Raw genomic sequence first — 27925 nt, forward strand, 5'->3', positions numbered from 1 at the left:
TGTGTGTTAAGTTTTGTTTTTTTGAAGGAATTTAGATTGTAAATTTCTTGTCTGATCCATACTCCAGAGCAGAAGGTGGTGGTAATGCACCAATAAGCTGGATGCCAACCATCGTAAAACAACAAGAGGAAGAAGAAGAGACAGGAAGTGTTCTCTGCTTTTGGCGCGGTCTTGATAGCGGTGTCGGCCATCTTGGAACCACACTTTGTAAGGCAACTCTCGGAGACATTACATGACCACACGACTCATTGATTGGCACCTAAGCGTTAATTAAGAATATAAACTGTTGTGTGTCCTCATTTAACGAAGAAAGCAGACACTGTTTTTTATTGCTCACTGAGCGGTGAAGCAAACTCAGGATTTTTAACAGAACCGTTATGGCGACTGCTACCCCAAGCCGTGAAGCTGGCCGGCCGGCGGCCTCTACACCTCTCTCCCCGACCCGGATCTCTCGCTTACAAGAGAAACAAGATTTGCAGCACCTTAACGATAGGCTGGCAGTATATATCGACCGTGTCCGGTCATTGGAGCTAGAGAACGACCGGCTGATGGTCAAAGTGTCTGAGAAGGAGGAGGTGACTACTAGAGAGGTGAGTTACAAAAACATAGTCGAGCAGCAGGTTGAAAGGTTTGCACTTATCCACATGTAACTTAGCCTCACAGCATCAGATCACTTGATGGAACAATAAGTCTTAAAGTGAATCTATTTAAACAATAAATGTCATCGAATTTATCGACATAAATGATTACAAAGCAATCATTTACGATACACAACGTGGGTGGCAACTGGCCATAAAAACGTGTAAACTGACCAGCCATTTCGAATATTGTGTTCACAGCCAGTTAACTCACCAGGTAACGTTGCTCACGCAAAGATGACTACTACATTCGTTTAACCACTTTGATAGCGTTGATATACAGATGCTAGTGCATTCCCTACTGTGTTAAATCGTTTAACTAGACCGGGAGGATTGAGCGGGTGGTTATGCGCGCCAATTTATAAATGACCTAAGATTTCTCATCTTGCATAGCTTACTTTAGTTTACGGCAAACGCTAGGTCAAAGCTTAATGTCGTTGTATTTGCTACCGCACATAAGTCTGTCTTGGTTCCAAGACTCAGCAGCAAAACCTGCCTAAAGACTTTATTTCTGAAACTGGTGGTTGTCATTTTGCAAAGTAAATTGTTTAAAATAGAAATGCTCTCCTTTATGTGTGTGCAGAAAGACAAACACTTGGAGCCATCAACAATGTCCTAGCAGCATTTTATATCTTCTGTAATATCATGGTTTGGATCATTATTTACCGGTGATATTTTGGCAAGGGGTCCCTTTGGGGGAGGGTGGGCTGCCCCTCCAAGACAATGGTAGGGGAAACACTGGGGTGCCTAGACATTCCCACCCATGCTTGTGATGCTCTCCCAGGCCTTCACTGTAGACACCTTCAGCTCTTGCTTGTTGTGGGCTCTCCCTGCCTTCAGTCTGGTCTTCAGCGAGTGGAATGCAGTTCAATGGGATTGAGATCAGGTGATTGACTCTGCCAGTCAAGGATATTCCACCTCTTCACCCTGAAAAGCTCTTTGGTTGCCTTGGCCATATGTGTAGGATAGTTGTCCTGCTGAATGATGAAATGTGCTCCAGTTAGTATTGATGTATTTGGCTGAATGTGAGCACACAGAATACTCCTGTATACCTCTGCATTCATCTTGTTGCTTCTGTCAGCAGCGAAATCATCGATAAACGCCAGTTTGCCAGTTCTATTGGCAGCCATACACGCTCAAGCCATTATGAAAGCACCACCATGTTTGACAGATAAGGTGCTATGCTTTGGGTCATGAGCTGTTCCTTTTTTTCTCTCTAGACTTCTCTCTTTCCATCATTTTGATAGAGGTTGATTTTTGTTTCATCAGTCCATAGTACTTGTGGACTGATAAGTACTATGTTCCACAACTTTACAAATTTTTTTCCTCTGTTTTTGTGAACTGTGGCCCGCCCTTCTGTTTTTGAGGCTCACCAAGGTGGGGCATATCCATACAAGGATATGTAGTAGCCAGCCAGTGGGAAAGAGTAGCCAGCTAGGGGGTCTGGGTGCATGCACCCCCGGAGAAAAAATTTGGATGTAAAAGCCAAAATTTGGTGGCCTCTGGCACATTCTAATGCCACAATTCCATCATATACACTGATCTTAATTATTGCATATTTTAATGAGTTTGCCTACCCCATTGTAAACATGTAGTGAATTATTGTAAATCAGAATTAGGCTTCTTGTGTGTTTTAGTCCACACCGTCTCTATAGCTATTAATATGTAAAACCATGCCTATTCCTGACTGATCAGAACTTTTAAATTCAGAATCACAAGACCTTATTCATTATTTTTTAATTTATTTATTGACACCTTCACTGTAAGGTGTATCAAGACATGCCACAATGATGTTTAATGTATTGCTTTATTAGAAACATCAATGCACTCTTATTCAAGGAAAATAAACAAGGGGGACATGTTTTTAACCCCATGTCTTATCTAGCCTATGTATTGGTTTTGAATTAAATTATTTATAAAATAAACCTATGCCAAAAACACCTCTACAATAACAAAACATGTGAATCACTTGACTCAGATCATGTGAATCTACTGAATCAACTCAACTTCTAGTCATCTTCGTCTTTGTTTTCATCTTCACTATCATGCAAGTCCATGCCCAGCTCAAAAAGTGCCCTGCATAGCCTACATTTTCCTCATATGACATAGGCCTGTTACATTTCCTGTTTTAGTGTGTGTTTGCAATGCATTTTAGACATGGCTCTGTTGTAAAAAGCTCAATGTAAATAAAGTGTTCTATGAGAGAAAGTGGCTGCACCAGAGACGGGCTCCTGAATACATCTCAAACTTGGATCTAAAAGTGGGACATTATGCAGAATAACCTTCAAATAATCTTCAGGAAAGACTCTAAAGAAGAAGTAACAACATTAATCATCAAGAATAGAGGAGGGCAGTGTCAGAAATTAGCGGGGGGGCAAGGGCAAAAATGCCCCAAGAAATCTCAGAATGCTCATAAACCCCAAAAATTCGAAAAAAAATAATTTTATCTTTACCAGTTTAGGTCAATATCCTAATTCTACATTATGCCATCATTTTATTTTCATCCCATTCATTTAATTTCAATTTCAACACACAAACACAAACAGCGCTGTTGTTCACACTACGCACTACGATACCTGACAGAGGTGTTGCACTCCTGCTGCACCTGCAGTGAAGTTCGCTTCCTACCTAAGTCCCGGGCCGTCACCAACACCACCACCAAGCAAAATAAAGACGAATAAGACGGCAAAGAAAGTTGCGGCTTCAACTATTGAAAAATGGAAAATAGACTGGCTTGGTGTCGAATAAATGAAGAAGCCGACTCTCCTCTACTGCAAGGCATGCAGGGCTCACCCACCCAAAAATAGCCTGGAACCTCGAGAAAGTAATCACGACTTTATCAAAGGAAGCTAACAGGTCAAAAAAGTGTTCGGCTCATCGGCACCACGCCAGCAAACATAATCGATTTGTTTATGATATGTAATATTAACGCTAATGCTAGTGTCTTTTGTCTGGCACGTTAGCCATTATAGTGTTAGCAATTTGGCTAACTAACGCTACTGTTAATACATATACGTGGGTCTTGCCGACCGGTGGGGTGATCATTGCAGTTTTACGGAGGCTGTTTTATACTCTCATCTCATATATTCTTTTTTATACAGATATACCACATTATAGCTGTAAAGGAGATCCATCACTAAGCCACCTTCGCTTTTTTTTTTCACTGAACAAAACCGGCATAATGCCACCATGTGTGCTTTTACATAGCATCCCAGCATGATGTGTAACACAATAGCGTCAGCTCACTGTCCAGCCATTCCAGCCATCCTGAAGCTTCACACGGACGTCATGTCATGTCATCATGTCATCATGTCAAAAGACCAGGATGACATGATGAAAATAACATAATCAGCAAGGATAAATTTGGAGATGAAATAAAGAATACTAAAAAAACTTCAGCTGAAGGCATTTCCAGAACTGCATCAATAAAGAAGGAATATTACACTTGTTTTGGCTCTTTTGACAGTACTTGTAGCTACTAGTCTGTAATACTGTAAAACTGTGGCATACAACGCATCAGACCCACAATGACAACGGTAGACTGGCTTTGACTTGTAGGAGGTCTGAATATGACATTATCCCCCAAACCAGAACTTTTGGTCAATTTATTTAGATCAAACCAATTAAATATCGTCATGATCTCAAGATCATTATGTTATACTGTCATCTAGTGGTTTATACTGAAGGTTCTTCCTAAATAAAACCTTAGTTGTTGAAAGGAAATTGATGCATTAATTTGCTTTTCATGCGCTTATTGTAGTTAGAACATGTAGACAATTATTACAAATGCGACGGTGTTTACTGAGGAGGTTTTGGTTACACAAGGTGATGATTACTGTATTTATTTGAATCTGCGCTCATTTCACGTTAAAAACAGCAACTTTATGCACTAATTACTATTTTTGCCCCCAAAATTTAGTAAATGCCCCAATTTTTTAGACAGTGGGGGCAAAAGTTGTCCCCCCCCCTCCCCCCAATTTTTTAAAAATTTCCTACACTGGAGGAGGGAATATCATCTTTTGATATATTTTTTAAATCAAAACAACTAGCTAGCTGTCAACTGCTAACTGCTACCTGCCGCTATTACCAACATTCCAAAGGACAAACTGCACTGAGGAAGCTAACAGAAGAGTTATTTTGTGAAGACAAGAAGAGAAATTAAGGGTTCCTTGTTGGTGGTATTCTCTCTCTCCATGAACTGGTGTGATGGCAGCATGACCGACGTTTGCAGCAGCCTCTCCTAGTTCCGACTATGCAGTGTCTTTGTCCACGTCTATGTCCTGTGTCATCCTGTGGAGTGCAAGGGAAATATGTCTATGCTCATCACTCTCTTTAGGACATTCTTAACTAAGACTTTTGCTACGAGAAATACTGGCCGGGAGAGCTAAATCACCTGAGCGCGCTTGGTCTGCTATGCCCATTGGACCCAAAGGAGACCACAGCCTTGCCTGGAGCTGCGCCGGAGAGGAAAGCGAAAGCGGTGCAACAGGACATGTAAGCAGGGCGAGTGTGGAGGAGTGCAAGCTAGGCTAACTGCTAACCCATACAAACCGGCAGTTCCAACAATCATGTTGCCTAATGTTTTCTGGATAGCAAAATGGATTATATAACTCCCTCATCAGTGCTGGTCACTCATTGATATGCAAGAGCTGTCTACATCAAACTAAGACATGTACTTTTCTCTCTAAATGTACACTGTGCTGCTAACAGCTCGTTCTTTTTTTATTTTTATTTTTTTCTCTCTTAGGATTTATATATATTCAGCATTTTTTTTAAAGGGAATTTTTAGATATACAGTATATCTTTATCCTTTCTGTTGTTGTTTCACTGCTGTGGGCTGAGAGGAACAGCATTTTGGTTTTTTTGTGTATGCAAATCCACAAGAAAATGACAGTTGTTACATCCTCAGTGTAGGGGAAACCTTGACATAACAAGTTTAGAGCTCCCGCTCTTCCCAATCCCAAGAATGGTCAGCCCAACAACCATCAAAGTTCACTGTAGCGGTTTATTTTACAGATGTCAGAATTGAGCAATGCCCAAAACAACAAACAAAAGTAAACTAAACCCCACCTTAAGCTTCCCTAACAAAAAATGGTGGGGACACACACCAAAAAAAAACCCTAAAGAGATGAGGCACTCACATTGCGTCAAGAGTTTCCCAGGCAACGCCACAGAGGTTGACTCACGTTTCAGAACAGTGCCGCTTGGAGGCTCCCAAATGCAAATGATTATTGATTTTCAAATGAAAGGATATTTGGCATTATTTCTGCCATTAAAGAAAAGATTTTTTGGCCTGGTGGGGCCTCTTGTTGGCCTGGTGATCCACCAGGCCTGTACAATTATAGAGGAAACACTGGGTCTGAATGCTTGACCCCTACCGTGAGGGGATCTGGTGGCTCTGTTATGCTGTGGGGGGCATTTTGCTGGCATGGTTTGGGTCCACTTGTCTCCTTAGAGGGAATGGTCACTGCAAATCAATACAAAGTTTTTCTGAGTCATCACCTTTATCCCATTAGGGGTGTGCAAAAAAATTGATTCGCGATTCTGTCTCTGCTGATTCAGAATTGATTCAGAAATTCCAAGAATCGATTCACATTTTTCAGTCTTGACACAGTGCTGTTTTCCATTTTTTCCTGACATGCCTTAGCTTGCTAAATCCCATAGATGGCGCAATGACGCTGTGCCAGTTTTTGCCTGGACCCAACTCTGGGAGCAAGGAGGAAGTGAAGTGTTTGTCACGGAGAGACCGCAAGCAATGGCGTACTTGACAGTAAAACAACTACAACCTGCCCCATCTGCAATGAAGGCAATCATTTGGACATATTTTGGATTTATTATCTCGAAGGGAAGAAGGAGCTTGACAAGACAAATGCCATTATCAAGCGTTGCAGCGCACCTCCGCAGGTTTGTGCGGTTGTGGGCATGTTTATTTGAAACGGCCATGAAACAATCAGAAAATAACGTTTTATTCCTCTCATTCATCGGCTTTCTCACTACCACTGCTGCAGGGTTGAGCGGTGGTGTGTGGGGATGTTTGTGCTTTAGAACGTAACCACTGTGAAACAGTCAGATAATAACGTTTTATTGATCTAATTCACCAGCTTCCTCACTAATGTTATCAGCGCTGTCTCTCCTCATCCACTCACTAGCTCACTTAACCGCCGTGAAACAATTAGAAAATAACGTTTTATTCCTCTCACTCACTGGCTTTCTCACTACCACTGCTCACTTTCCGCATCTACTCTCTAGCTCGCTCGACCACTGCTTCTCTCTCTTTCTCTCTCTCTTGTCCTTGTCTTTTTTAAAATGAGTCAGGAAGCCGTCAGCGTTACAGGTTGCGTTTCTCCAAAAGTTGATTCTGGTTCAACTTTCTGTCAGCCTGCCAGAGGCATGCACAATGGAATCATGACAGGAGAAAGAAAGTCACTTTCTCTCAATAAAAAACATCATCTCCTTGAAGCTTATGACAAATTGCCAAAAACGAGCCAACAAGATGCAGCAACAAAACAAAAAGTGTTTGAAATAGCTATTCTGTATTTTGAAACAGTCAATAAAATTCAGCATAGCGAAGCTGCACGTTTCATTACTTTATGTTCATGTAATAAATATACAAATGTCAATTACATGGTAATCTGCATGAGAAATTAAGAAAAAGAAACAATCTTTTATAAGAATCAACTGCTTATAGTGATCAATTTGACGAATTTGATACATTTTCTTGTTTGCAGCTATTGTTTGTTTGTCATCCTCTTCCAGGATGAAAATGCCCCACTTCATAGGGCACAAGGGGTCACTGTATGGTTTGATGAGTATGAAAATTATGTGAATCATATGCTATGGTCTTCGCAGTCACCAGATCTCAACCGAATTGAACACCTATGGGAGATTTTGGTCTGACACATTAGAAAGCACTTGTAGAGTCAATGCCAAGGCTGAGGAACACCATGGAGTCAAAATGCCACACCCAAGCCCAATTTTGATACTAATTGAAGCATATGTGCAAAGTTTGGTTAGTTTTCACACATCCGAAAGGTCTCAAACATGTGTTTGTAAAATCAAAATTGAAGCAAGAAATCCAAAATGGCTGACTTCCTGTCAGGCAAAAAAAATCTGAATAAATATGTATTATGTTGAGAACAAGAGGCAAGAGGAACAAGAGGTGTATCTGTCCCTCTCAGATGATATGATACGTGTCCGGATACATAGTTCACAATCCAATTACAAAAACAATAGATACATTTGTATATGTTACACTGCAATTCAAAGCTGATACATTTCGATTCAGCTGTGATTAGGATTTGATATTTCTACTTTTTGAATAGTGTGAACCTGTTCCCATATCAACAATAAATTATGTCTTATTTCAATTCAATTTCAATTCAGTTTTATTTATATAGCGCCAAATCACAACAAAAGTCATCTCAGGGCACTTTTCACATAGAGTAGGTCTAGACAGTACGCTTTAATTTAAAGAGACCCACCAACTCCCCCCATGAGCACTTGGCAACAGTGGTAAGGAAAAACTCCCCTTTAATGAGAGGAAACCTCAAGCAGAACATCTGCCTTGACCGGTTGGGTTGAGAGAGAAAGAAAGAGGGAGGGGGGCGGGGGATTTCAAACATGAAATCATAAATACTGCGGAAAAGTATGTCCTTTGAAACACCAATAGCAGTAAACATGGACAGAGATACACTGGATAACTCTGAGGCTCATGCTAGTGCTAAATTAGCATCTTCAACGGAAGAAACAGCTGCTTGGTTAATGCAGGCTGAGAGCTGCGTGTCAGACAGCAGAGGGCACTGCTGTAGCGGCTAATGTTGCTAACATTCAGGACAAGCAGGACTCTAATTACTCTGCTTCCAACAAAAATCAGAGTTAAAGTGTTGAACTGTATAAGCCACACTCCCTGCTCTGAGTACAAATGCATTTTAGTTGTGTGAGTAAATATTGACAGTTGGAAAGTTAGAGTGAAAGTTTTTTTTATAAAACCAGTCAAACTGTATTAACATTTGTTTTAATTGTTAGATATGTCCAATACATCTAGTGTGAGCTAATTGTCATTGTATAATGAAGTTGGAAGTTGTGTCTCTGTTTGCTGTTGAATACTTTGGATTTTGTTGGCCAGTCGTTGAATAGCAACAGGCGGGAGTGGGAACCATTATTATAAGTGTGTCATTATTTTGTATTATTTAATTTACAATTAAAGTAACTTTGTATTAACTTAATTGGTTCTTTAAATTCCTAATGTACCTTGGTTCTGCGTCGAACTTGGGTCATATCAGTGGTTGAAACAGTTTTACTATGAAAATGCCCACCATATTTCATAAATTATTAATGATTATGTGGCTGACTATTGAAGTTCTCTCTCTCTCTCTCACACACACACACACATACACACACGACAGCCATATTGATTTTTTTTTCAGTATTTTGTGTTGGTTTGTTTGTTTTTTTTTAGTCGATGTAGCTTAAACTCTGACTCTTGTATTCTTTTTCTGATATGTATGGGTTAATCTTCACACCTCTTCTACTCCTCATATTGACAGACAACTCCACCTCAGTCTGCCCAAGAAGCATTTAGTAGCCAAATGTCCAATTACCTTTGAACCTATAAACTTCAGCAGTATGTTTTAAAAGGGCTGTATCTCCCGCACAGTTCTTTCTATATTGATGTAAGCCTGAAGCTGAGACATGGCACTTTAATGTAGTATCCCTTACTTTTGCATTACTATGCATGTTCACATCATTCCAGCCAGTTGCTCTCTCATACTTGCTACGTACACACATTACGCACTGCCTTGTTCCTTAAAGTAGCTACGCTACAATGAGTTTCCCAGGCAACGACACAGAGGTTGACTCACGTTTTGGATCAGCGCTGCACAGAGCCAAACGCAAATGATTATTGATTTCCTAATGAATGGATATTTGGCGTTATTTATTAAAATATTTTTTTGGTCTAACAGGGGGCTCTTGTTGGCATGGCGGCCCGCTGGGCCTGTACAATTACAAGGGAAGTAGTGCAGGAAATCAAGTTGGAGCTACAGATTAATGTGTTTAAGGGACACAGACACCAAAACACTGCATAGCAGTTTGTAATATTCAAAGACAGGATTTTACAACTGCAAAGTTATCACGGCGTTACCGGTGGTGGCACCCCCAATTTGTCAACACACTGCCCCCATTAAAATGAATGAGAGGGCTGCATTTTTTTCATGCACAGCTGATGTTGGTCTGAACACTGCCAAGTAAGCTTTGGGCAAATTGTGCTTAAATGAATGTATACAATTATAAATCATTCATTCGTTCATTCATCAATTCATTAAAAAATGAATGTATACAATTATAAATCATTCATTCGTTCATTCATCAATTCATTAAAAAATGAATCTATATAATTATTTAATCAATGGGGCGGCTGTGGCTCAGGAGGTAGAGCGGGTCGTCTACTAATCGGAAGATCGGCGGTTTGATTCCCGGCTCCTCCACATGCCGATGTGTCCCTGGGCAAGACACTTAACCCCAAATTGGTCCTGATGGCTGTGCCATCAGTGTATGAATGTGTGTGAATGCTTAGCTTCCTCTGATGGGCAGTTGGGACCTTGCATGGTAGCCCCTGTACCCATTCAGCGTATGAATGGGTGAATGTGATTTGTAGTGTAAAAAGCGCTTTGAGTGGTCGGAAGACTAGAAAGGCGCTATACAAGTACAGTCCATTTACCATTTACCATACTGGAAATTCGGTCAAATGACACTGGGCAATTTGAGATTGAGTCCCTGGTAAAGAATATTGTTTAGAATATGCAATTTTGCCAACTGTGAACAATTCAGAATTGTCTAAGATAAGTCTCGATTTTAACATGTATCTTTCTCACCACTCATTTCTAAATAAATTTCGATCTAGTTCCAGGATGTTAAGTCATGGAAGACTACTTGCAAACCCCCCCCACCCACAACAGTTTGTTCACCTAGCTAAGCCATCTAGTAATGAATTTGTGTGTCCCTCTCTTTAGGTGACAGGCCTGAAGTCTCTGTATGAGGCAGAGTTAGCTGATGCTCGACGGGTTTTGGATGAAACTGCTAAAGAGAGAGCCAGGCTCCAGATAGATCTGGGCAAGGCTCAGGCTGAGCTAGAAGAAGCCACACGCAGGTAATATGATACAGTACACCTAATTATCACACAGGTAACATTGTTTGAGATTAGATTAGCTTGGGGACCAGGTAAGCATTTGGAATCCGAATCATTTAGAAGGGCAGGGTCAGCGGCCAGTTAGGGACAATAATCGTCTTCTTCTTCCTCTGTCCATCTGCTCCAGTGCCAAGAAGAAGGATGGTGATCTTGCAGCAGCAATTTCCAGGGCCAGTGGTTTGGAAGGCCAGCTGAACCAGAGTGAAGCTGCCCTTTCTACAGCTCTAAGCCAGAATGCTGCTCTGACCTCCGAGCTGGCTGATGTCAAGAGCCTGCTGGCTAAGGTGTGTACTTCAGGATTTTAAAAAATATTTTCCAATATGAAAATTTGAGTGTGCTTTTACTGAAAGGTTGAGCTTCAGCGCCCCTCAGAGAACCTAAAAGTCTTCTTGGGGCATCTTTATCAAGCAACATGTATGTTGGCCGTAGTGCGGTTCATCAGGAACCTTCATAAACCAGTGTAAAAGGATAAGCCTGGCCATTTTTTTACGTTTTTCTTGTGCAGAGCCAAACCAACAATGAGCTCATTCTACATATAAGTATTATGTGTGTGTGTCCAAAGTCTGATATACCGTAGTCCTTGGTGCTGTAGACCTCCGTTGTTGTCCAAAAGCTATTAAAAACACATCAGTGAGCCACACTGCTGTACTGAGTGACATGTATGTACCTCTTCCTGACACAGTATTTCTGTGTCAGGAAGAGGTCACCATGCATAAAGACACATAATTTCTCAAAAAAGTTCTTCTAATCTTAAAAGCCCATCTCCTCCTTCTCCCTCATTGAAAATATCCAATTTTATGCATGTGAAAATATTTTCCATTTAAAATGTTAAGCTGCTGGACACAGGATGTCTCCTACTTCACTGTAAAGTCTATTTTCAGTGTTTGTGCACTGGAGTTTGATTCCAAACTAGTTGTGATGTCACAAGTCATGCTCATATGTACAAACTCAGATTTAAGATGAACACTTCCCACTTTTTGCAGATGAATGTGAAAACAAACTCTGCACATGCATCATTCTGCACAGTGAACTCAAACATCCAACTGATGGAACAAGAAGAATAACATCTTTTTTTAGTAGAGTGGGACTTTAAATGTATGTTGGAGTGTCTGTTGACTGTCCATGTGCTAACATTGTTTATGGTGTTACCTGATCTAAAGGCAGAGGACAGCCATGCTGTTGCTAAGCGCCAACTAGAGGCAGAGACACTAATGCGTGTAGACTTGGAGAACCGCTGTCAATCATTAAGTGAAGAGCTGGAGTTCAGGAAGAGCATGTTTGACGAGGTAAGTTGTGTGTGTGTGTGTGTGTGTGTGTGTGTGTGTGTGTGTGTGTGTGTGTGTGAGAGGGCAATGACACATGCATATGACTGACAATTTCAAATAATTTTCCATGATGTGATCTAATAGTCAACATTCTCAAATTAATCATATAGAAAATAATGACAAATTACCAGAGTCCAAAGGAAACTGCTTATTTAGTCTGACTTCAACATTGTCATAGACAATGAAGTTATTACATTTGTGTAATAAATGTGTTTAGTAGTGTGAGCATTCCCCACCCCAAATTTAGGAACAAAATTACACATATCATGATAAATGTTGCATACTGCCCATCCCTAATGTAATGAATAAAATGTGAATTCAATAAGATTGGAACTAGCTTAAAATTTCAACTTAAGCTAAAACTAAAATAAATGCCAAAATGAACACCGGTCAAGGTTAAAGATATCCTGCTATTTATTAACTATTGATTCAGTATATTTTAATCTTTTCTGCTGAAAACCAACATTTATCCTTCAGGTTACAATTGTGTTTGTTTGTGTGCCATAAGCTTATCTACGATAAAACCTCTGTGTATGCAGAGTATTTAGAATAGAATAGAGTCTCATCTGTATCCAAAGCAAAAAGATTGTTGTAAGAGATGGATCAACCTGTGAAATTTCTGTGGCATAAAGAATTTCCTCCCAGTTACACTCCCATCCTCCTCTTTGTGTTCAGGAGGTGCGTGAGTCCCGGCGTCGCCAAGAGCAGAGAATAGTGGAGGTGGACTCTGGAGTCAGACAGGATTATGAGTTCAAACTGGCACAAGCTTTACAGGTGTGTTGGAGTATGAATTAACAGGACTTGTCTTTTCTGTTGTTATCATGTCTGTGGTAGGACAGGTCTGTAGAAAATGATATAAACATAGTAATATCAGTGGAGAAGGTATATATTAAAGTATATTAGAGTACAAGAATATATTCAATTTCAGTATACTATTGATTGCTTGAAAACAGCCAATCACATCACAGATTTGAAGCAGTGACTGCCATGAATTTGAATGAACCTGAATTTCAAATCTGTCTTGTGATACTTTTCTCTAGTGTTTGTCTTTGCTTGCATGTTGGAGAGAAGTGAACTTATACTTACCTTAAAACTTCTTATGTGACTCATTCAGAAACTGGTCCTTTTTTAAACTTGCTCTTAGAGAGCTTTAAAAAGTATGAAAATTAAGTTTTTGATATGAGCATGAGGTGCAGAGTAACAGTGTTGTGAAAATGGCTTGGTTATGTTGCAATTTCCTGAATTTACTAGTAATGTACCTATTTTATTTGAGAACTAGAATAAATCAGGTTTGTGTGATCCCACCAGGACCTAAGGAAGCAACATGATGAGCAAGTCTCTCTTTACAAGGAAGAACTGGAGCAAACCTTCAAGGCCAAGGTGAGAGGCAAATCATTTTTTCCTTTTGTCTTTTGATGCACTGACACTCACACACATTGTGTCTTGGTCTCTCTCTAGTTGGATAATGCTAAGGTGTCTTCAGAGATTAATGACAAGGCAATGAGCACAGCCAGAGAGGAGATGCAGGAGTCCCGTATGAGAATAGAGAGCCTTGGATATCAGCTGAGTGCCCTGCAGAAACAGGTATTGCTTTATGACAACCTGTTCACTCAAATCTAATACCTGAAACTCTCACAGTTTCAGGTAATTTTGCCCTTCAACTTCATGAATTGTAAAGCTAATTAGCTGTAGTAATTGTTGGTTACACTGGTCAGATGTTTGTGTGTTTGTATTTGTAGGCAGCTGCCTCGGAGGATCGAATCAGAGAGCTTGAGGAAATTCTGTCAGCAGAGAGAGATAAGCACCGCCGTGCTATCGAGGGAAAAGAGCAAGAGATGAGTGAACTGAGAGACAGAATGAACGCTCAGCTCAGTGAATATCAGGAGCTGCTGGATGTGAAACTCGCCCTAGATATGGAGATCAATGCATACAGGAAACTGCTGGAGGGAGAAGAGCACAGGTGCGACACTCCAATACTGGATTCCAATTTGGATTTCCAATTTTAATAGCATTTTCAATGCTATTAAACTCCATCCCTCTCTAGTGCTGTCCAATTTCTCATATAAATGGCATGAAGTGACTGTCCTTTCTGATAACCTCTGGCAGCTTATACCCTGCTGTGTCATGCATGGTGTGGTGAAATTCCATTAACCTGCTGGTGACTGGTGTGCTTCCTTCCAGACTCAAGTTGTCCCCTAGCCCATCAGCTCGAGTCACTGTCTCCAGGATAACTGGATCTTCCTCCTCCCGCACCTCCAAGAGGAAGAGAGTGGAGGTGGAGGCTAAAGATGTGCCAGAGGAGGGAAGAGGAGAGGAACAGCTGCTGGTGTCAGAAGAGGCCACAGCAAGTGGAGCAGTCACCATATCACCCACTGACATGGATGGAAACGCTGTCACACTGACCAATGATACCGAGCAGGTGTGTAAGTTTTCAAAACTGTAGTTGGTTTGATCTGGTCTGAATCAGTAGATGAGCTGGCAAACTTGTTTCTCCTCTTGGTTCAGTTTCTTTTCACACAGAAAAAAATTCAGGTGAACCAAAATGCATCACTAAAAGCCAGATGAGAACATTCTCTCCTCTCATTGTTCAGATATGTCTGGGTCAGGAGCGAGAATGTAAACACAGGAAGAAGGTCCTATCTGCCCAAATATCAAGAAGCCAGTGGTACTTTATTTCTAGTCCAATCAGATTCATTTTGTGGCTTTGCTAGCAACTGTTGATTTCGCTCATCCACATCCAATTAACTCAAACTTGCAGAGTTTGCCCTGTATTTGGGTTAGATGGAGATCACATCATGTTCCCACAAACTAACTGCTCCAGAAATAGTTTGTGAATGGACCGAGACCACTTCTCTAAAGGGTCTCAGTGTGAATCAATCGAGGAAGAAAACAAACTAAAGTCCCTGTCAACAGAATAAACTACACAGGTTTGAAAATGGCCTAAGGCTGCAAAACACTCCAGTGTTAAAACAGTGCAAGATGCTGTGTTGGTGAGGGTGTGTTTAAGGTACCAGTGAGACAATTAGATATGATCCAGGATGTTGAGCTGGAGCTACATATCAGACACCAAAACACTGCACAGTGGTTTATAATACAACTCTGCAAAGTTATCATGGTGGCAACTGTTTTGTTACAAAGTAATCCACCAGCGATGTGTCCTTGCATGCATTGCACAGCAGTTTGCAGTGACATCTTCCCAACCTGTGACGACCCCCCTTCTCCCTGTTTCTTTCCCTCAAACGAGCTGTGTTGTGCCGTGAGACTTTTGTCTGTGGAGACCAGAGAGAAAGCTGTTTTTAAAAGCCTCTGTGTGTTCAGCTCTCAGTACTTTGTAGCTTCTAACTGTATCTCTGTGGTTTCAAGATAGCAGCACAGTGCATTAAAGTGCATTTAGAGAGAAAAGTACATGTCTCAGTTTGATGTAGACAGCTCTTGCATGTCAACGAGTGACCAGCACTGATGGGGGAGTTATATAATCCGTTTTGCTGTCGAGAGAACATTAAGCAACATGATTGTTGGAACTGCCAGTTTGTATGAGTTAACAGTTAGCCTAGCTTGCACTCCTCCTCCTCCTTGAGGTAATTTAACTGCCCAACTTCTCTAAGAAATTAACTAGAGAGTTCAATTCAAACAACACCAACTCTTAATCATGAGGTAGGAGAGCAGGAGTAGCGTTGTTTAGCTTACTTTGTGTGGCGTTGTCCTCATATGACTCGGTGGGAGTTCCAGCTGTTGTCCGCAGCTGTTCTGCAGCGGGGTTTCCCTTTTAAGGAACAGTGTTGTTACGGTTTCTTCAGGTGATTCAGAGAATCACCACAGGGTTCACCGTTACAAAGAAGGATAAAGGCTGATCTCTGTGGTTGTTTCTGATACATAGCTTTGAAGAGGTCTTGATCCATAGAGAGCTGGTCTTTTTAATTGAAGTCTTTGACTGACTGACTTTCTTATTAAATAACTCGAAAAAATAATCTCCCCGGCTGAACGAAACTATACTTCAAGATACTAAGCGTGAAAGAATTTCAACATAATTTTTTCTTCAGAGAAGTAACAATACTGCACGTAGCTTAAAGAAAAAGGAAAGCTAACTTAGAAGATCACGTGATACAAAAGAAAGCATGGAGAAAATTAAAAATGGCAGAAGTCTTTAGGACGCGACGTGCGTCTCCTTGGAGATGTAAAGGAAAAAGCAGGATGCGCGTAGCCAGTATGCTGTTATTATTAAGGCTGGATGGGCATGTGTGGGTGGAGATAGATATTCTCCTGCACAAATGAAAAATCCTTTGTCTAAGAGAAAACACGTGGTCTTCCTTGAGTTGATTAAATTTCAACTATTCAACTATTTCACCATGATCATCCACATTTAAACATGAATTGCATATGTACGATACATTACTCAAATGTTCAGAAACACACATCTCTAATGTAATCACCATCACAATACCTGAGTTAAGTCCTTTTGATTAGGTTAAAAATAAAATGTAGTTTTTGTTGGCTATACATCCATTAACACACAAAGTTAACAATCATCAGTGCGGCTTAATTAAACATATTATAGTTAATTAGCAAACTTACTTTTCATACTAGTTAACATACTGTAACTACTAGTGTTTATTCTTTGCTTATCAAAGTAATCCTTCATACATATCACATTCCTACTGAATTATATAGAGTTTAATGGCAATTTAATAGATATCACAATAAGAAAATATTGTACATCATAAATCGGCAGAGGTTTGTCCTCAACATTCAACCTCACTGAAAGTTGTCCACTGGATGCCACTGTGCTTCCATTACTGTGTAATAATTCAAAGTAGGTATTTCTATCTCAGCCATACTTTATCGTAGAAAGATCAGAGTTGGACCAGTTTGACTGGCATTACTTTGTGGCCAATAATATATAGATTACAAGATGGTTATATACTTAACAAACATTGAATTGAACTTGTGGCTTTAAGGAACACAGAAATTTAACTAAGGCTTAACTGAATTTACAACAGGTCTGGACTATCTATCTGAAGTCACAACAGGGGGAAAGCAACAGGGGAGGAAGTGCTTTGGAATGTGGGTGTGTGTGTGTATGTATGAGATTAGAAGGTGAGAAGAAAACATCAAATTTGTTTCACTGAAGCAACAATACTGCACGTAGCTTAAAGAAAAAGGAAAGTTAACTTAGAAGATCACGTGATAGAGTTGTCTAAATTCATCAAATTGATGAGGTTTCACCATGATTAACAGTCTCTCTGCATTTGTCCGAGGAAAGGGGTCCTTTAATCTGATATTTTCTGAAACTGGGGTTGATAAAGAATGCAGCAGTTCTTTGGTGTCATAAATTTCACTTGGGATTGTCCCACACAGTTTGGGGAGAGTCTGGAGGTGACGAGATGGTTCTGTGAGGAGTCAAACTGACACTTTAATGTGAAGAAAGGGTTCTCAGTTTAACTGAGGGCATTTCCAGACGAAGTTGAATATACATCCATGTCTTTGAGGTTAGGGGATATTGTTGATTGAGCCCAGACCTTCTTTGGGCTCTTTTGGAGATTGCAGGAAACACAAAGATTAACTGGTTCTCCTACAAGTTACTGCAGATGAAAACTCATCCTGCTGCTTTCAACTTTCCACTAACAAACTAATGGGGGACTTTTATTGTGAAGAATTTATAGGAAATGAAATGTGTTTATCTACTGTTTTTCAGCTGCAACTTTGACCACTAGTCTCAGCCATGATGTATATATGCAGCCCACTGCTTTTTGACTCAAGACAAGCGCATCAGTTAAAGACACACCTTCAAGTGGGTGGCCCTGTTGTAGTGGAGATGCAATAGAGTGCCACCACTCCTCCCCAGCCAAATGATTTTTACACAAATACATTTTGAAAGTGTTCAAATTATTAAAATATTTATTTTTGTGGATTCTTGGCACTGAACTGCCAACTCCATGAAAATATGCCGCGCTTTACTTGACTTCACCACCGCAGACTGTATGGGTTATAGCTGCTGCAGTAGTGGGCCAATGACACGTCGCATCAAATTGAAGAACGCTTGCAGTGATTGGTTGCAAGCAAAACCATACAAATAGTTGTTTTTTTTTCCTAGATCCAGGTTCAAAAAGGATCAAATGCAGGTATTGTTTGACTGGAGAAGTTTTGATACTACTTGGTACTGGGTTATTTCAGTCGATACATTAAAGGTATGGAGTACTGATACCAAGCCCTAAGTAGAGCTGAGCAAAACAAGCAATATTTACCAACTTGTCAAACTAGCCCATAGTTATTAAGGCCCTAGCCTTAATAACTATGAGTTTTCAACTTTGGTTTCATGTAAATTACTAACTTAGCTATGGTTTTTTTAGAAGGCTATTAGCTTGTGGAGCCTCACAGCGGCCATTTAGGAAATTAGAAATATATATACTCCGGTTTCCTCTTACAGTCCGAAGACCCGCATGCCTGGTGAATTGGGGAGTCTGAATTGGCTGTAGGTGTGAGTGTAGTCTGTGCGTGTGTGGACCCTGTGAAGGACTGGCAACCTGTCCAGGGTGTCTCCATGCCTTCACTCATGAGAGTTTGGACAGGCTTCAGCACTCCATGATCTAACGTGATGTGGCAGAAACGGATAAGGATATGGGTGGATTTACTAAAAAGTGGAAAAAGCACTTGAACTACTCCTACAAGCAAAGCCAGTAAAGAAGCACCAGTAATGTGCTTTGGTTGCTATGTTTTGGTTGCTTATTGTTCAATTTGAATAACATATGCTGAACAGTTGGTGGCAAGATAGATAAATACATGTGACGTACTAAGGAGCCTGGGCACCATGCACTGCTTATTTTCTTTGTTTTCAGGTGAGAACAACACATTTTTGGACCCTCAACGGCCTGAACTCCTGCACATATTAGTGATAATCGTTCATTTAATTGATTGGAAAGTAAGCCGAAATGATCTGATGCTGTGTGCAGCAAGATATTTCTTTTGTGCAAATGATGAGTAGTGTCACACAGTCCATACAGAGCAGCTTACTGAGGTCTGCAATGAGTTCAGTAAAAAAAAGTGTGTGTATGTGGATTGAAATATTTTGTGTTGGAGCGGGTGTTAAAAGATTCTATACTTGTATGTTAAGCTTTCTTGTCTTTTGCAGGACCAGCCTTTGGGCAACTGGAGGTTGAAGAGACAGGTTGATGACGGGGATGAGGTCATCTACAAATTCTCCCCAAAGTTTGTTCTCAAGGCTGGACAGTCAGTCACGGTAAGAACAGAAGTACAGAAGTATCCACTGTCTTACCACCAGACTACAGAGCAGCTTCTTTCTTCAGGCTGTATGACTCCTCAAGTTATCCTCTGCACTCCAATATAAAAAATAGTTTTATTTTTATGACTTATTATTTATTAATCAATTTATATAATTTCTGTTTTTTGTGAGTAGCATAAAGGGACTACAAACTACATTTTGTTATACAATCTTGTGTTGTAAAATTATAATAATAATAGAATCTTGAAATATGAAGTAGAGGACAATGTGTGAAAGGTCTGAAATGTCTTCTGAAAATTATATTATTCATTTTGCTTTGCTGGTGTAATTTTGTATTCAAGCTAAAAGGGTCACTTAATCCAGAACACACACAAAAAACTATTTTCTCACACTTAATCCAAGTGATGTGTAGTAGTGTTTCAAAGATTTCTGCTGCCACCACAGCTGGGGAGAATCAAACCAATTGAAAAACATTTAAGGAATTCAACAGCAATATATATTTCCAACCACATCACAGAGCTCAGTGTGAACAGTTTTAGTTGGAACTACTTTTTTTTTACCAAAGAAATAGTACTGGGAGATAAGCCACCTCTGATAGTGTTGAAGCTAAAGATATGACCGATTTGAAATAATGCTGTAGCTGCTGTGTGGCTATCTAGACAGGCTAGTAACTAATGCGTCTGCCAAAACACAGCCAACCACATGTCTAGTGAAAAAAATATAGTGATAATATAATATAATGAATAAAAGCGGTCCAAACACTTCTTTAGGCCTTTACATGTTATATTTATTTTTCACCACACAAGAATCTTTAATAGTTTATGCAAGAAACATACAGACGCATAGAAACAAATTGAGTCTTTGTATTTGGGCCATTTTAATGTAGAATGTGTGGTATGAAAGACTACTTGAAGTATTTACTTGCACTGCATGTATACAGGTGTGGTCTGCAGATGCTGGCGTGGCCCACAGTCCACCATCTGACTTGTTGTGGAAGAGCCAGGCTTCTTGGGGCACAGGAAATGACATCATTACCACTTTGATCAATGCTGATGGCGAGGTAATGACATTCATGCATGACTAATTATGCACGTTTCCTCTGCCTTTATGTGTCTTTGATGTGCAGACTAGGGATGCCACGGTGACAAAATTTTCCCATCAATTAATAATCTCATGCCACACCAGTGTTACCGATTACACCGGACATTTTACAAGATGATATATTTGTCGATGAAGCTCAATATCTGTGGAGCGTGTACTTTGATGTATAACATGTTAGGAGTGATAGGGGGGTTATAGTTCCTCCCTTTCCTTTTTCCCTTTTCCTAAACACTTAGGTCAGGTTTTCACTGAGAGATAATAATGAGGTGGGGTTAAGCTTTGTGTTGATAAAAAGGATATCACTGTGAGGTGCACACACATTCACTGGAGTTATCTAATGACGTGACGAGGCTCAGCTGTGTGAGCGCAGCAGTTGAATGAGTGGTGCAAGTTGAGTCAGCACGAGAGATGCCAGTTTTTGGAAGTGCTACTCAGGACAAACTACATATTCACACCTTTCCAGCTCATGGACTTTTGTGGAAAACGAGCTTGGTTTTATTTTGGAGATCCATCCACCGACAACCTAAACTGAACAGAAATGCCCAGACAGAGCTTGCCACTCGAGAGCAGAAACCAGTGCTGGCGAGGCCTTGTCTGAGAGACCTACTAACTGCTAGTCTGCTGTGAACTCAGTAAGCTAACCCACCTCCCAGCTATTTCTCTAGTCTTTAGAATCAGTCCATCTGCTTCTGTTTCTTTCCTCGTTTTCCCTTTTTCTACACACTCCATTTTAGGACTAGTATTGGATACTTAGCACTTAACCCCCAGACCTGACTAGTCCAAAACAAACATTAGACTTTTAGATCTTCTCCATACCTAAAAGTTAGTGATTGTGGGCTTCAGGCTGCTGCCGGCGGGTTGTCCTCCATGTAGAGCTGGTCTACGGCACACACAGACGCTGGGATGAGCCAGAAGACAACAGCTGCTTAGAAACAGAACTGGAGCAACCCATCTGCCATCCAGAGAGAAAAAAAATATATGCACTGATACCGATATAGTCACATATTTTTTTCCAGATGGCTGAGGAGACTATTATGCATGCAAGCATAGATTGTACTAAGTATGATCAAGAAAGACAATATATGAAGGAAGGACTTAGGAAGACTGGAGTTCAGGAGCTCAGAATTAAAACTTTAATGAACCTGCCAAGTGGGTGGAGCAGTAGAGTTTTCACTGAGTTTATTAGACAGACAGGATTAATGTGTAGGATTTAATCTCTGGTCCACATTCCGGAGCAGAAGGTGGCGGTAATGCACCTAATACACTGGTTGCCAACTGCTGTTACAAACCAAAAAGATTTTTTTTCCAAACAGAGTGGTACATCCTGTCAACAGAGGTGTTTCCTATCTGTGCAGCCGAACTTAGCAGCTCCTCAATGGACTGTTTCTCCCTGACAGTCCCGGTGCTGCCTCCGCAGGCTCCATTTCACTCAGCTTGGAGGGAAGCCCAGTCAGATGGCAGAGGAGATGGCAACAAATTGGCCTCTCATAATCGGCAGAAATGGCCGATGCCGATATTTCATTTTAGAGCTTTTATCGGCCACTACCGATGACGTGCCAATAATATTGTGCATTCCTAAAATTAGAGTTGAGTTGTTTTGTTTTTTTATTTGATGAACATGGGCGCTGATACGTGAAAATTAACTAAATGGGTTTTATTTCTATAAAAAAGCAAAATGACAGTATGGGCAGTGGGCAAGTAATGTAATCAGTGTATGCCCGAACACTGTGTAGCACTGTGTAACACTGTGTAACACCGACTACCGTGGCAAGCTAGGGCAACCACGTCTTATGTTGATCCCATGAGTTCTCCTTTGGTTGCACTTGAGTGTGGCAGTGTGGTGTGTCTGTTTTGAATCATGTGGGCTGACTGATTGTCCTGCAGGAGGTGGCCAGCAGGAGTGTAACCAAGACTCAGGTGGAGGTAGAAAATGGAGAAGAGGAAGAGGAAGAGGCACAAACAGTAAGCATACTCATTTCAACATTTCACTTTGTTTTCTTGCTTTGTTTCCCTTTTACTTCAGACTTCTGTTTTTTTTTTTTATTACATATTTGTTCATTTCTATCAGTGAACTGGCTTTAGGGAAACACACTCATGTCTTTGTGATTAGTGTAATGTTTTTGTACTTACCATCATGTCTTCTTCTCACTCTATTATTCTGTACAGTTTTAGGCACTCAAATACTTGCATATATTTTCAGCTGGATACTTCATTTACATGTCTATTCAGCTTTTACATACCTTTTATTCTAAAATTGAATAAACGACTCAATATTTTAAGAACATTTTTGCCATAGCAGTTTGTAGTGTCATGCACACCTGTAAAACTGGTGCTTAGGAGAATAAAATGTCATGAAAGGGGGGTTTATGCCCACACATTGTCACATTGAATGTCTAATAATCTGAGGGGTCCTGCAATCTCAACCTCATGACCTCAGCTTTGCCACCACAGTAGTCTCATTGAGATGAATGAGGTGGTGTAATGACCAGCATGGTACTGTCAGTCTGACTTTCTTCTTTTCAGACTTCAGCTATCAACAAAAAAAAGTTCTTCACACAACTTCCCACAACTAGGGCAGCGCAAAAAAACGATTCACATTAGAATCGCGATTCCATTTCTGCTGATTCAGAATTGATTCAGAAATTCCAAGAATCGATTCATGTTTTTCAGTCTTGCCACAACACTGTTTTCCATTTTTTCCTGACATGAGTTAGCTTGTTAAATCCCATAGATGGTGCAATGACGTTGTGCCGGTTTTCGCCCAGACCTAACTCCAGGGGCAAGAAGGAAGTGAAGTGTGTGTCACGGAGAGACCGCGAGCAATAGAGTACTTGACAGAAAAACAAATACAACCTGCCCCATCTGCAATGAAGGCAATCATTTGGACATATTTGGATTTTATTATCTCAAAGGGAAGAAGGAGCTTGACAAGACCAATGCCATTATCAAGCGTTGCAGTGCACCTCCGCAGGTTTGTGCGGTTGTGGGCATGTTTATTTGAAACGGCCATGAAACAATCAGAAAATAACGTTTTATTCCTCTCATTCATCGGCTTTCTCACTACCACTGCTGCAGGGTTGAGCGGTGGTGTGTGGGGATGTTTGTGCTTTAGAACGTAACCACTGTGAAACAGTCAGATAATAACGTTTTATTGATCTAATTCACCAGCTTCCTCACTAATGTTATCAGCGCTGTCTCTCCTCATCCACTCACTAGCTCACTTGACCCCTGCTTCTCTCTCTCGTCTTTTTTAAAATGAGTCAGGAAGCCGTCAGCAAAGCCTAACTTTACTTTTAACGTTATGACATGAAGAGAAATGTCCTCCCCTCCTCCTGGTAGTGTTTTTGTCATATGGCAGGGTTGTACAGCGTTACAAGTTGCGTTTCTCCAAAAGTTGATTCTGGTTCAACTTTCTCGCTGCGGTCCCCTACCCCGCAGCTTAATGCACAACCCATCAGCCTGCCAGCTGGTTACCTGAGGACTGAAACAAATAGTATTAAAAACAGCTGTTCTGTATTTTGAAACCGTTGATAAAATTCAGTAAATAGCGAAGCTGCCCATTTCATTACTTTATATTCATTCAATCTGCATGAAAAATTAAGAAAAAGAAACAATCGGTTATAATACTCATCTGCTTATAGTGATCAATTAGACCAATTTGATCAATTTTCTTGTCTGCACTTTGCAGCTAAATGGAGCAGGCAGCTGTTGTTTGTTTGATTTTGTATGAAAAAAGTGAATTTAAGTTATTTGAACATTTTTATTTTGTGTTAAGTATTCATTTTATCCTTTGTCTCAGGGCCGCCTTGGTTTCCTATTGACTGAGTGGACTAAAGGAAAATAAATCTTACTCAGGTTGACATTGAGTAGTAAATGTTTACATTTGATTCAGTGTGATTTTTTTTCTTTGAGACCTATAAAAGTGTCTACTGCAGTCAAATGGAAAGAGTAACTCAAAACATCTAGAATCAAATCTATGAACGTATTGAATTGAGAATTGATTTTGAATCAAGAATCATTTTGAATGAATTGAATCGTGAGATTTCCTGAATCGCGCACCCCTATCCACAATTATCATGTCATCCACATGAAAACATTATCTGAAGCACTGTTCAAACATATTTCATATCACAGTATGTTTAATGTTTATCCCTTTATTTTTTATCATCATTTTCATTCTTTTAGTTTTATTAATTGTTTCAGTTATTATTTTTAAAGATGTCATTTCCAACAAAGTTTACTGTTTGAAGTGAACTCTTAAATCATTTATTTTATTTATTTATTCTACCTCAATATATATGTTTGCTATTAATGTCCAGGATGTTCCAAAATACAAAAACATATGTTGCCAAATATGTTTCATGTTGAACAACAAAAAATGTTTGATATATTGTCAGAAGTTTTATCATTATCATTATATCATTAATGACCTCAATAAATTATTTCATTTTTTTAAACCTCTTGTCTTTACAGTTAACCATAGTTTAAATACAAAGTTTCTATATACATTTTTTAAATGATAATCTGATTTTCTTTTTTTTTTTTAATCTGATCTGAATTTTTGTTTCCTCTTCAGGGCAAGGTGTCATCCAGAGAGTGTGCCATCATGTGAAGTCTTCATATTCTGTTGTTGGCTTTGACTTCCACATTTTATTTTACTTTTTTCTCCAGAGCCACTCAGATATGATCCTGGTCATTGCCTCATCATTTGATGTTTTTTTATTGTTCAAGAAGATATTAGAATTTTTGGACTAATGGACTATTTTTACTGCTCTCCACATTTCTGGACATGCTTTAATATGAGTCATTTCTCTAAACATGACTTGCAATGCCAATGTTTGTGGATCATGCAAAGATGATGAATGCAAACATTCAGTGAAACTGTGGTGAGGTAACTGAATACTCCCACCCCTACTAACATTACTCTACTTGTCAATGATTGATTCCACTGGCTGTCTTTCATTCTTCTTCAGTAAGCATTTTGGTTTCATCTTTCATGCACAGTAGAACACAGTATATAACAATTGCACAGAAACTGAAAGAACCTGCTATAGTTTTCAACGTAAAGGACCTCCCCATGTAGCTCCGTAACCAAGACCCTTTTGACCAAGAGGTCTTGATGTGTTCCCCATTTATATTTATTTGTGTGGTTACCCAGTTAGATTTTGCCCCTCTTAACATTTTCCTCTGTGTTTTCTATTGATGTCTTTCTTTGAAAGAGCTGAATGGAAATGCAGATGAAACTGAGTTGATTGGAAAGCCTGATGAAATGATGCACTAATGTGCGATTGTGCTAGAAAAGTGGTTTTCCCAAGTTAGCCTGTGAATCCACTGCTGGTTGCAGCCAGTTGTCAAGTGTTGGACTTCAAAGCTTAGACCACCACAAATGAACTCCAGACCTTTGGGACACACTGGGTCATCTCATGACTGGCTGTCAGAATCCTGAAGCTGTCCCTGTCTTTGTGTTCATTTCCTCTCTCTGCTTCATCTCTGTCCTCCATTTCCTCCATGTTCTTTCTTTCTTCAAAGACAGCGACAATGGAATGTGAGTTCATGTGATCTCAGTTTTACTTGGGGTGAGTCAGCAGTAGTGGCCAGTTAATATCAGATTATTTTGAACAGTACAGTATATTGGAATGAAAACGTTTAGTGCACACTAAAATCTGGAGTCCTGCACCAAATAGAATAAGTTGATTTGTAACAGTTACCTAGCATGAGCAGTGTATTTCAGTCTTGTGTCTCACCTCCTGTTGACAGTGAGTTCAGTATTCACTGCTGTTGCAGCTCAGATTCAGTCCAGCAACACCTTTTGAAAAGTAAGTGGTGTTCAGGCTTGGTTGCTTTAGTCTCTGAATCAAGACAATGAGCTGCAGCTGCATACAAATCTGCAGACCAGACCAGAAACAGGAAGTGTGTGTATACGGTCAGGAGAGAAAAGAAAAGTGATACTTAACTTTATCTGGTAATCATGTCATGAAATGGAACCACACGGCCACACGGCAGAGTGGAGAGATGAACCCATGACAGCTGTCACACAAGAATGGATCCACATGCATCTCCTGCATCAAAGAGATGTTAGATAATTAGGTTTACAGCCATAAACATGGTTAATTCATAGTTATGGGTTGGAATGTTTCTCAGACATGTTAGCATTGTTATAATAACAGTCACCAGGTTTTCTCCAAGTTTCTCCTGGAACCAGAATTCAGTAACATTGCTGCATCTTAAAACACTTAATGGCCAAAATGTGGCTGGAGTTCTACCTGGAGGATGTGGGTTTGGTATGTTGATCCCAGTTTGGCCGTTGAAATAATGAAAAGAAAAGCCATCTGACTGGCTTTGTCAGTCTGAAATAATAAACTGACATAACATTTAAGTATACACAAGGTAAACAGTGAAAGCAACACTTGTATGATGCAGTTCATGAGGTGATATTCAGATGGTTGCATTATCACCATCTCTTTATTCTCATGTTATTTTTGGATTGCAGTACATTGTACGAGAGTTGCTCTTATTGCAAACCTTGTGTGCCATTTTGGGAAACTCCGTTTTTCTTGTGTGTTTGTATGCTGTGCTTTACATTATTAGTTATTTTCCTGTAGAGTTTTTGTCAATGTAATCTCTTTGTTTTACATGAAACACTTATTATTTTGTGTTAAGGAACTCTGGGGTGATTAGGGTTGGGTGTTTGTGACCTGAAGAGAAGGGTAAGAATAGATTCCTGGGCTTAAATATTTCAGGATTGTGATAAAAACAACACTGAATACTACTCCTGCAGTGTTCTTCTAAGAGTTTAAAGTCTTCACTCGGTGAGTGAAGGATATGGAAACCATTCTGAGTTTCATAAGTGACTGACTGAACATCTGAATTAGATGAAGTGAGGCAGTGTTAGACATACTGTGATTTGATTGCTCTTGTCTATACTGTAAGTCTTTGATATGTGATAGCCACCAGTTTGCTAATGTCAATGCTAATTTTACCAGTCATTCCATGTTTTTTTTAGAATTTAATTTTGTATAGACCCTCTTAATCAAGCTTCAGTTAAATCAAAAACTACTTCTGAAGTATTCCTACATAAAAAGCTTTTTGTTTTTTGGAGCAATTGTTGCATATTAGTATGCATGAACATTAGTTTGCTCTTTAAACAATATATTTTGTTATAGATTTCCAGTTTTTAGCTTAACAGAAATCATAAAATACCGAAAACACCAAAATGCAATATTTAGGGCAGGTGAAATAAAGAAACCCTCAGACCCTGGAGGATAGTTGTAGTGACACATCTCTGAAGGAATATTGAACATAAGCACCCAAGTTTTAATTGCTGGAGCAGAGACCTAGTATTGTTCGTGTAAGTGGGGGTGGGGCTTAATTATTCATTCATAATAAACTGTTGTTGAACTACTTTTTGTACCCACAATAAACGTTTTACATATACTCA

The 27925-nt window shown here is 39.8% G+C and overlaps 1 protein-coding gene across 2 annotated transcripts; it reads left to right on the forward strand.

Annotated features, from left to right (window-relative positions):
• Window positions 1-157: 157 nt before the first annotated feature.
• Window positions 158-27925, forward strand: lmnb2 (lamin B2). Of its 2 annotated transcripts, none has more exons than XM_067598070.1 (13): window positions 158-590; window positions 10649-10785; window positions 10952-11108; window positions 11985-12110; window positions 12825-12923; window positions 13458-13529; window positions 13608-13733; window positions 13889-14109; window positions 14331-14568; window positions 19276-19383; window positions 20327-20446; window positions 22372-22449; window positions 25064-27925. In XM_067598070.1, the coding sequence occupies exons 1-13, from the start codon at window positions 378-380 to the stop codon at window positions 25097-25099; spliced, it is 1731 nt and encodes a 576-aa protein (XP_067454171.1). In that variant the 5' UTR covers window positions 158-377; the 3' UTR covers window positions 25100-27925. The 2 variants fall into 2 exon arrangements, with proteins under 2 accessions (XP_067454171.1, XP_067454172.1); XM_067598071.1 differs by lacking the exon at window positions 158-590 and adding an exon at window positions 4759-5132.

This window comes from Thunnus thynnus, chromosome 8 (genome assembly GCF_963924715.1).
Source record: "Thunnus thynnus chromosome 8, fThuThy2.1, whole genome shotgun sequence".
Lineage (NCBI taxonomy): Eukaryota > Metazoa > Chordata > Actinopteri > Scombriformes > Scombridae > Thunnus > Thunnus thynnus.